At 34.1% G+C, this 12,090-nt stretch overlaps 1 protein-coding gene across 1 annotated transcript in view; it reads left to right on the forward strand.

Annotated features, from left to right (window-relative positions):
- The window catches only part of LOC111060255 (putative ammonium transporter 1), a 44,828-nt gene that overhangs the window by 18,054 nt on the left and 14,684 nt on the right, over positions 1–12,090 (forward strand). The window contains 4 exon segments of the mRNA XM_039436882.1: positions 3,295–3,522; positions 4,830–4,916; positions 4,919–5,031; positions 8,741–8,974. Of these exon segments, the coding sequence (XP_039292816.1) occupies positions 3,295–3,522; positions 4,830–4,916; positions 4,919–5,031; positions 8,741–8,974 (662 nt within the window).

A 12,090-nucleotide genomic window follows, 5' to 3' on the forward strand; every position in this document is an offset into this window, starting at 1 on the left:
TAAACGAACCAATAACGCAGAATCGATGGCTTTGATTTATGTACCTTATTGGGCTATGGAATGGTAATAATCCAAATGTTCATCGGCGTAAAATAATCCAAGAAGATGGAAAAGTAATTATACAATTAATTAATATGTTTTGAAAGTAAACAGAGTACATAACACTTGGAAAATTGGATGTTGTAAAAATTACAGCACGCGACTGCTCGTGTGGTTGATACAAAATTTCTAGGATGAACTCTCAAAAATATGTTATATTATTATACTGTGCTAAAAATAGTTGAAAGATCAGTGAAATGTCTCAATTAATTTTGAAGCTATCATACTGTGTGAGGAAGTTAAGCATTAGAAAATAATATTTCATATTCTATTTCAAATCTTAATTTTGTAGGATACAAAATTTCTAGGATAAACTCCCAAAAATCCATCTAAAAATATGTTATATTATTATACTAAAAATCGTTGAAAGATCAGTGAAATATCTCAAGAAATTTTGGACCTATCATACTGTGTAAGTGAAAAAGTTGAGCTCTAGAACATAGTATCCCATATTCTATTTGAAATCTTAATTTTGTAGGATACAGAATTCATAGGATAAACTCCCAAAAATCCATCTAAAAATATGTTATATTATTATACTAAAAATAGTTTAAAGATTAGTGAAATGTCTCAAGTAATTCTAGAACTCTCATACTGTGTAAATGAGAAAATAAGGCTGCTGAAAATAATATCCCATATTCTATTTCAAATCTTAATTTTGATGATGTTGAGTTTGGTCATCTCTGAATACTAAAATTTGAATTGACCTTGAAGAGATCACTTTCGTATTCTATTGTTTATTCAACTCAAGTAGAGAAAACTATGCTCCTCCTTATTTAATATGAATAGTATTCAATGTCCAATAATTTATAAAAGCGAATGCGAGTTTCTCACATACATTATCGAATTCACTTTTGGAAATCGGCCAGTTTACAACAGACACGTGTAACAAGAAAAAATAAATAAATAAATTCAAGATGTGCTTAGAATCTGGATGGGTTTCTTGAATACTGATGCTCTATCATCTCATTTGGCATGTGATTGTTGCCAATATTCCAGTTTTGCTTGTCAAGAATCATCTTACTCTTCTTCATTTTATTTGAATTTGAATCTATTACTCATTGCATTAATAAAAACGATATAAAACTTGCAGTAACCTTTTGTTAAAACATTTTAAAAGTGTTTTTAAAGATTTTGAAATGTTTTAAAATGTTTTAATTAATTTGAATAAAGAAGCCCATATAAGTGGAGTGATTTTACTCATTGCATGTACAACCATTAAATTGTTTGGTAATCATCACATATTACAAAACGAAAAAATCTCAACAAAAAGTCATTCATGTCATAGAAACACTCGTTCATGTAATCAGCCAACCAGTCCTCCAATTTTTTTCTTGAGCTGCACTCTATTTATTTATTTCTACATTGATAGATACAATATAATTCTCAACTATGAATGATTGGGAGAGGAACAACAGGCTTTAAGCCCAAAACTGTTCCTTTCCCAATTGTCAATATCTTTCAGATGGTGCGACAGGGAGTTAATCATTTTTTGGCTCATATTGATTGGATTTTTCTCGTAGAACAGTGTCCTATATGTTGCTGAATTCTGTAGTTATATCAGCAGAATTCTTTATCGTTATATTTGTTTCCAGGGTCAGTCAGTCTCGTAATATTATGCTAGGAGTTCAGTTTCTTGTTGGTGAAATTGATGTGAACTGATTCTGCCTCTGAGTTGTATCAGATGTTACAAATCTCTTCCATTTTTTTACATTGATGAGTAAATGGTAAATAAATAAGCTTTATTTGTTACAAGGGCCATGCGCCCATACAAAGAGTTGCACACGATCAAAACATAAATTATAATTACAATAACATCAACACAATTGATTTGATTTCAATTCCTCTTCGACTCTTGGAGATAGCACTGATATTGAAATGAAATAGTTCGATATAGAATCATTAAAAATAACAGGAGCACAGATTTATAGCTATTAAAATATCATTCATTGTATATGGGGGAATAATTTTACATGTCACCGAGACATAAAAAATTGTACTAGTAAAACAATATAAAATAGACGATCTTCCAGATATTGAATATTGACTACTGTATACATTACAACAACAGAAGATAAAAACAATAACCTGCTTCCCAAAAGCAACAACAACTGTTACTAAAAATTTATAAACAACCTAGCTGTGAAACAAATTTTCAGTTCTAAAAATATTTGTGATTATTAATAACAAATATCGGGACACCGAGCTTCGCTCGTTATTTTTATTTATTTATAAACAGAACACAATTCCCTAAAATGATCATGTTTATATTAAACATTATACTAAGATGGCTATACGCCAGCTTATGAATTTCGGGGATGCGATATTTTGATTTTCCACAGAATCACTCGCTCACTTTTCACTATCCACAGACGACGAAAGTCTCAGCTGTTTCAGCCAAGGATGAATTAAACTTTTAATGTCGTTCAGCGAGTTTTCTCAAGGATGAGACCTAGTGCAATCCGAATTTTTATATCATAAACCTACTATGTTCCAAATTTCGTGAAAATCGTTAGAGCCGTTTTCGAGATCCGTTGAACATAAATAACCAGATATACAGAAATTGCTCACTTAATATAATAGGATTACAACTTGATATGAAAAAAATAAAGATCATCCCGTAGTCTCTAAGGTTTAATTTCGCACGTTAATCGCATTTAGGGATGTCAATCCCGGGATTCCGGGATCCCGGTCCATTTTTGATACCTAACAGTCCCGGGATTTTCGGGATTAGAAAACCTGAAATTGTGAATCGTAACTTTCTAAAAACAATTCAATATAGAATTCATTTACGGTGATGAATATGAGTTTTGCATAACTAATTTATTGTTCTAAGTGTTCAACTAATTTATTTTACAGGCACAGCCTACAGATGCATATTATAGATAATATACTGTACTCTGTACTGGCTAAATAGGATTCGCATTATCGGTTTGCATCATTCGCAGAATCGTTGTTGATCAGTTATGTTTCTACCTTTGTTTCTGTTCACACTGCACCACAATATTACCAGTCTAGACGGCGCAATATTTGCAATAATGCTGATAAAATTTCCCTGAAATGCACTAAGAACATTGAAAAGACTTCAGAAATCAGAAAGAACTACTAGAGCTAATTGATGTGAACTGGTTGTTCCTCTGAGTTCGATCTTCCTTGTTTTTACATTGATGAGTAATTAATTATCTATTATTGCAGTTATAGCAGCACTGGTCTACTGGTTAGTGGGATACAGCCTGGCCTACAGCAAGGGGACGGCCTACTTTGGTGCGACTCACTGGGCTGGCTACGGTCTCCAGGATGACGTCATGGCGCACTGGTTCTTCCAGTTTGTGTTTGCCGCCACGGCAGCCACTATTATAACGGGCGCCGTAGCTGAACGTTGTAATTACAGCGCGTACATCATATACTGTGCCATGTTCTCAGGTCAGATTCATTCATAAATACTCATCGATAGTAGCTGTAGTAAGGTTCATTCATAAATACTATTGATAGTAAGGGTACATTGATAATTTCATTCAGAACTCTTCCAGTTTGTATTTGCTGCCACTATTATAACGGGCGCCATAACTGAACGGTGTTATTTTACAGCGTGTACATCATATTATACTGTGCCACGTTCTCAGGTCAGCTGTAGTATAGAGAAAATATAGCATGAGAAGATATCCCATGGTTTTTAGAATTCATTCAAAGTTTGGAACTTTTGTGTCAAATTTTGAAATTTTGGTGTTGTGTGTATCAAGTTGAGGATACTGTATCATATTGTGTTGATATTGTATCATGTGGGGTGATACTGTATCAAGCGTGGTGATACCATAGAGAAAAGATACCTAGCATAAGAAGATATCCCATGATTTGTAGAGTTCATTCAAAGTTTGGAAGTTTTGTATCAAATTTTGGTGTTGTGTATCAAGTTGTGATGATACTGTATCTTATTTTGTTGATTCTGTATCATTTGTGGTGATACTGTATCATTTATGGTGATACCATAGAGAAAATATATCATAAGAAGGTATGCCATGGTTTGTAGAATCATCCATTAAAATTTTGGAAGTTTTGTATCAAATTCTGGTGTTGTGTATCAAGTTAAGATAATACTGTACCATATTGTGTTGATACTGTATCATGTGTGATGATGCTGTATCATTTTGTTCATTTATAGTGATAACATAGAGAAAAGATAGCATAAAAAGGTATGCTATGGTTTGTAGAATTCATTCAAAGTTTTGCAACAAATTCTGGTGTTGTGTGTATCAAGTTGAGATGATACTGTATCATTTGTGGTGATACTGTATCATATTGTGTCGATACTGTAGGTACCATGTGTGGTGATACTGTATCATTTATAGTAGTACCATAGTAAAATCTATGACTGTAGTAAGGTTTATTCATTAATAATAATTAGTGAGGTGAATTCATTGATAATTTAATTCAGAACTCCTCCAGTTTGTGTTTTGCCGTCAAGACAGCATCTTTTATCAAGGGCACCGTAGCAGAACAATGAATAAAATAGAATATCTTTAGAATAGAATATCTTAGAATAGAATATCTTTATCAGCCTCAACTACAGATGCACTACTACTGATGATCAAACTGTAGATGATCTACTGTGCTATGTTTTCAGATTAGGCTGCGTAGTAAGTATTTATTTAGTGAGTATTCAGCCTGAAGTATTTATTCATTAGAAATTTTGATTTTTTATAATAATTATCACTTGCATTTGTGGTTTCCAGGGTTCGTCTACCCGGTGGCGTCTCACTGGGCTTGGACCGATGAGGGGGTTCTGGCCCAGTTGGGGTACAAGGACTACGCAGGAGCGGGGTGGTACATGCCCTGGCGGGGGTCGCCTCCTTTTTTGGGGCGCTCTTCATTGGTCCCCGCACCGGGCGGTTCGCTGACGGCAAGGTCAACGAAATTACTGGCCACTCCACTATGGTACGTTCAGATTTGTAATCAATATTACCAACTTTTCCACAGTCAATAGACTTTGGCGAGGAATGAACTTAACTACAAGTAGAAAAAGGCCAACGAAATTATTGGCCAATCCACTAAGATACGTTATTCAATTCGATAATCAAAATTACAGGTATTACACTTTTATTCATCTGTTGCAAGCTCTGATTGTATAGAATAAGTGAACAATCCTTTATTATGGTACCTTAAAATTGATTAACAATATTGCAGCTATTTCACTTGTATTTATCTGTATTAAGCTCTGACTCTTGCAAATTTAATGAAATGAGTAGACACTCCACACTATTTTAAACGTTTTATCTTTATGTTTCATCAAAAAAGACACTTATTTATTCATAAAATAGAATTATAGTACCCTTAAAAAATTAATAAAATATTAAAAAACAAGAATACAAATTATAATGTTACACTACTAGTTTCGGTGATCACACCATATTCAGATCAGGTTATAAAAAATCGAAATCACCAAAACCAGTAACTTAGTTACATTACAATCTGTATTCTCGTATTTTAATATTTTATTAATTTTTTAAGGGTACTATAATTCTATTCTATAAATACAATAAAGTAGCCCTGAATTCATACATTTTAAAAAATATGGAACTACCAAGAGTTGTAAACTTATTTATTTATTAAAAAAAAGAATATGAGGAAGCAACAGATCAATGATCCATTTTGCTTCCATTACATTAATAATTTCAAAATACAAATCGAATTTGAAATTCAACTTGACAAATTAATTATAAATAAGAAAATTAAATGAAGAAAAATTTACTTCAAAATGATGCCGATAATTTTATTTTTGAACAATAGCAAGCTACTCAAAAATTGATCAAATGCATCATGATATTATACTATCGTATTGCCTTTGAACAATCTAGGGATTGTTTGTTCTACAGATTTAGGTGATATAAAAACAGATTTGATAGAAATTTCTCATCAAATATTTGAGTCTTACAGTCTTCTCGTCTGATAGACTTGTAGCCCATTATCTTGAGAAAAGCTTCACTTCATTAATACTATGATGATCAACAATTCAATAGCTTGAAGTAGGAAATCTGATAGATGATTGACCTTTGAATTTTTTTCCCCTAGCTGTCTAAGGGATTGGAATTGAAACGTTCTAAGGTAAAATCATGAATCCATTTCAAAATTCTAAAGCAGTATCTCTTGGTAAGAGTTGCTTACTTGACTCCATTCAATAAATAATAGAAATCGATGCTTTTCATGTTATCGGAATAATTTTCTATTGTATTGAAACATGATTGATAAAGTTCATAAAACGTATTATGAAACTTGAGACAGCAATAAATAAAAATATAATGAATAAATTATATAAGTTCAATATTATACTAGTATCTACTCGAATATGCTATATTCTTATAGATATAATTATAGAGATCGATAATTTATATTTGGGGTTTTTATCATGGGGAAATACCACACAACATAACTGTAATAAAAGTAGAATTTTTTCAACTTAGAAATAAGATAATGTAGAGTAGATGAAAACTAATAGAAAAATCGTATTCTTTCCAATTATATTCAGTTATCTTCTTGGAAGATACCGATATTCATATATTCAAATCCATTTCATCTTCTAATAGGTTAATCTAAGTTTTTAAATACAGAACTAGAATAAATGAACAGTCTATTGAATTCAAATCAAATCAAATTTATTTCCAACACAAAATTCAACAATTACAAAATTTAGGATAATGTACCTTAATCTAGTTTACTTACATTCTATCAACAAAATAGAGGTACAAGAGGTGGAAATGAAACCACTGGCATAAGTGAAAATCACTTCATTAATTTAGGATAATGTACCTTAATCTAGTTTACTTACATTCTATCAACAAAATAAAGGTACAAGAGGTGGAAATGAAACCACTGGCATAAGTGAAAATCTCATTATTAGAATACTTGTTGTAATTATTCGTTTGTACTTCATTGAGATTTCTAAAAAATTCATCTAGTAAACGTTTTTTTCTGTTACCTTGGATATTTCAGTGATTTCAAAGGAAAAGTAAATCTAGTTCTTATTATTAAACGAAAATCAAAAATAAATGCTGTAATACACCCCGAAGACTTCTGCTACTGCAAATATTGACAACCGGGTGAAAAGCTAGATGGAAATTCGATGAGCGCCTACTATTCAAAAATTATTTGTCAGCCCGGAAATTTCCATCTGTAAATCTAGTTCCATGATAAATTATTGAAAAACTTCAAAATTGAGTGTTCCATTCAATTGATTATTAATGTCGTGTATTGATTAGAAACCTGCATGTTTTATTGAAATTTTACCCACTGTATTCTTTATCTCTTTATTATATTCTAAAGGTGCGTACAGATATACGCGCCGCGAACATGAGCAATTCACTTTTAATCAGCTGATTATATCTGTATTTTTACAGAAACGGTAAGATACAGTTATAAAAAAGCTGATTATATCTGTATTTTTACAGAAACGGTAAGATACAGTTATAAAAATCTGGTGTGGCGCACTCACACAACTTTCCTTGCCGTTATGAAAATTGATCACCTGACGCTAGTGTTCCCGCGCATCTCAAGTCTTCTATTCAAAGATTTGAGCCAGCTGGTGACAGGGCAATAACGCTGGAGACACACGAGGTCTGCTATCTCTTCATAGTAAATCATTCAATAGAATCAACAGTTTGCAATTGGATAATAACATTTTCTCGAATTTCGAGCTTATTTTAAATTTTAGGTGAAAATGTTACTGAACATTAATTGTAGAGATTCTCATGCTCAATCTATTCCACTCGAATTTTTTTGTTAAGATTGTATCTGTAGCCTGATAATTAAGAATCTAGAATCAAACTTTGCATAGATGGGCTGGAGCTCCTGAAATTTTTACAGATATGGGACTTGTGGCAGTTGATAGAGCTTATCGATGACTATTTCAGTTATAACTTTAATCAATATCGTTGGAGCCGTTTTCGAGAAAATCGCGAAAAACCCTGTTTTCGACAACATTTTCGCCATTTTAGCCGCCATCTTGAATCGCATTTGATCGGAATTGTTCGTGACTGATCCTTATATTGTAAGGACCTTACGTTCCAAATTTCAAGTCATTCCGTTAACTGGGAGATGAGATATCGTGTACACAGACGCACATACACTCATATACTCACACACACAACACACACACACACACACACACACACACACACATACATACCAATACCCAAAAACCACTTTTTTGGACTCAGGAGACCTTGAAACGTATAGATATTTAGAAATTGGGGTACCTTAATTTTTTTCGGAAAGCAATACTTTCCTTACCTATGGTAATATAGGGCAAGGAAAGTAAAAAGCTTGGCATCAGCTGATTAAAAGTGAATTGCTCATGTTCGCGGCGCGTATATCTGTACGCACCTTTAGAATACAATATAGAGATGAAGAATACAGTGAGTAAAATTTCAATAAAACGTGCAGGTTTCCAATCAATACATGGCATTAATAATCAATTGACTGAAGCACTCAATTTATACTTATTTGAAGCATTTAAACTATTTTGAACTGCAAATAACGTGGTTACAGATATGGATCAAATTGATTAATGACTCGATCTGTATATATTCAATCTCCATGTAATCCTACAAATATACTGTATAAACAGTAGTTGATGGAAATTTTTTGTCAGCTCACAGGACTCGGCGGTCTGCTTCTGATCTCTGGATTTCTGGCGTTCAACGGCGGTTCTCTGGGTCACATGAGCCATCCTGGTGACAGTGAGACCATCGCGCGGACCATCACCAACACAATCCTGGGAGGCAGCGGAGCTGGAGTGGTGGCTCTCACACTTTGCCGAACGGGAGTTGTCGGGTCACCCGTCTGGTCGTTCTCCTACACGCTTAACGGCATCCTGGCCGGAATGGTAGTTCAAACTTCATTATAAAATCATGATAAGATAAATCTTCTTGTCGAATAAAGTTCATTTGAGATAGAGCTGATAACTCAAATCAAATCAAGTTTTATTGTTCACATCGGTACACATCAAATAATTATAGGCTACATTGAAAATAGCAAAATACAAAATCAAATATTGGGAGAATATACCATCATGTATGATAAAAAATAATAATGTAAACAATTACTGCTCACAAAGTGCTTCATGAAGCCCTTGTCCGTGAACAGGAGTTGAGGTTTAATTAGGAAGCGATATAAGAGAAGAAAAAGCCTACACACACACTCACAAACACACCCGCGCACACACACATTCAATCACCATCATCATATAATTTTATTGATTGATTGAAGCATTTCCTCTCATCAAATATACTTATATTATGAATTTGTAGTTCAAACTGCGAAAAAAATGAGGAGAAGAATCACCAGTATAATTTTTGCATCAACATAATAATTCATGACAAGGGAGGAGAAAAATAAAATATGAGACATAACAGTGATGAAGAAAAACAATGTTTTTAGATCAAAGCTCAAAGCAAAAGTTGAACTTTACAGGATACAGAAGTAACTTTAGTAAAAAGGCCATTCTTCACTGAAATTCATATTCAATAATGGATTAGATTCATATTAGCAGACAGTTTTGGGCTATGCCTGTTGTCTTCTCCCAATCATATTATTATATGTATTATAATTATGATCTGTAATTGCCAATGGAATAAATAAATGTGTTTCTCAGCTCACTACTTTGAATAAGTGGTCTACTTCTAATGGTGAATGAAGCCATAGCCAACTCTTCGTTTGTTTGAGAAATTTCTTGAGATTTGTAGCTTTCTGATGTCATCTGGAAGAATATTAAAGAATTTAGGTCCTAGAAATATAATTACATTAAAAAGGATCAACTATTAATAGTGTATCATTGATAAAGTTTGTAGAGTGAATATTGATGTTGTTGAACTGTACCGGTCACTTTCATGTGTGAGAATACTGATAAAGGATAAACATACAGCTGAAATATTCATTCATTGGTAGTTTACTTACTACCTACCCAGTTTACTCTCAACGTATGACAACTTTTATACTCTGTGGAGAGTAATTCTGTAGTCGATATTAGCATAGAGAAACAATAGCATAAGTAGATATCTCATTGTATAGGGCGTTTATGTCGCAACTCTTACTGTTATCTCAAGCCGATAGTTCATGTAATCCTTTCCCTTGAAGCTGTGTGACACTGGTAGTCTCTCATATTGTGCCGTTCATACACTCTCACCCCAACAAAACAGTAAAATTAGACAATAATTAACAGTAATCGGCTTGAGTTAACAGTAAAAGTTGCGACATAAACGCCCTATACCATGGGATATCTACTTACGCTATTGTTTCTCTATGGTGTTACGTCCTGACGGCAGGTACCTAGTTTATTACTTCCAACGTATGACGACTTGTATACTCTGTGGAGATTAATATTCTGTAGTCCATATTTTATAATATCTAGCAGAAGAATTCGGAATTGATGATAGCAATTATTCTGTTCAACGTTATTAGATATTTTTTGTGTAGTTGAGAAGTTGATATTGTGATAATTATTCATATTAAATGAAACAAATACTAATAAATTGTCAAAAACCACAGATTTAATGATACTTCGAAAGACCGTTTTTGGTTGTTACACCATTGTCAATCTCTGATGAACTCAGAGATGTTAGTTCTCTGTGGAGATGTTAGATGATGAATCACTCTCCACAGAGTATACAAGTCGTCATACGTTGGGAGTAAACTGTGTAGGTAGTAAGTGAACTACCAATGAATGAATATTTCAGCTACATGTTTATCAGAGATTGACAATGGTGTAACAACCGAAACCGGTCTTTCTAAGTATCAATAAATCTGTGGTTTTTGACAATTTCTTAGTATTTTTATTTAATTATTAGATATTCTTTTGCATTTTGAAATATGGAATATCAATTCTTATTTTTTCCATATATAATTGAAGACTTGAAATAATTAATGTTGTTGTCCATGACGAACAATACTTTTTGTAATGGAAGCAATTGAAATAGTATTATTGAAATTTGTGAAATTAGAACGTAATATTTTATTTGCTGGCTGCCTAGCATAGGCTACGGAAAGCTTGCATTTTTTTCAACCGATGGACGAGGTGAGGATCTTTCTCAGGGTTGGGAACTGCCTAGCTTGCATCCCAGCCTGGGAAAGATAGTTTCCATCCACTCGTCCCATCAACAGTTTCCGGCTCTTCTTCCCCCCTGCCGTAGTCTAGTTTTCCACGTGTAGGCCTAGGAAGAGTCGGAGCGCATGGCATGGCATGGCTTGGCAATTGCCATGCCAAGCAGACTTGCAGAGAAAGCAATTGCCTGGAATCACTGTGCCCCTTGGGCAGGCCATCCAGGACAAGAAAGAACAGCTAGTTTAGTGAAGAAACGTTACTATTGGCCAAAACTGGGAGAAGCGGTGAAGAAGTTTGTGTTGGAGTGTCACAAATGTTCACAGAGAAAAACACCAATCTTGTTGAAGGCACCCTTGCAAGCAGCTGATGAGCCCCAATATCCATTTGATCTAGTTTCTGTAGATGTGGTAGGCCCTCTACCAACCACCAAGAGAGGAAACAAATATTACATCAGTTTTATTGATCATTTCACCCGCTATGCAGAAGCAGTTCCAGTAGTAGATCAGACAGCTGAAACAGTGGCACATGTCTTTGTAACCCACATCATAACAAGACATGGGGTGCCTGGCCGACTATTAAGTGATCAAGGGCGTAACTTTTTGTCAAATCTGTTTAAAGCAGTGTGCAAACAACTGGGCACACAGAAGTTGAGAACAACAGCCTATCATCCAGAAGGGAATGGCCGAGTGGAAAGGTTACACAGAACCTTGAATGAATCCATGGCCCATTTTGTTCAGCGGGATGGAACAGATTGGGACCGATGGCTGCCTTATGCCCTGTCTGCCTATAGGTCAACACCACACTCTTCTACTGGATACTCCCCACACTACCTACTCCATGGCCGTGAGATCATCCTTCCAGCAAGCTGTCCCCTTCCAGAAGAGGTAAAAGGAACCACTGTG

This window comes from Nilaparvata lugens, chromosome 10, assembly GCF_014356525.2.
Source record: "Nilaparvata lugens isolate BPH chromosome 10, ASM1435652v1, whole genome shotgun sequence".
Taxonomy (NCBI): Eukaryota; Metazoa; Arthropoda; class Insecta; order Hemiptera; family Delphacidae; genus Nilaparvata; species Nilaparvata lugens.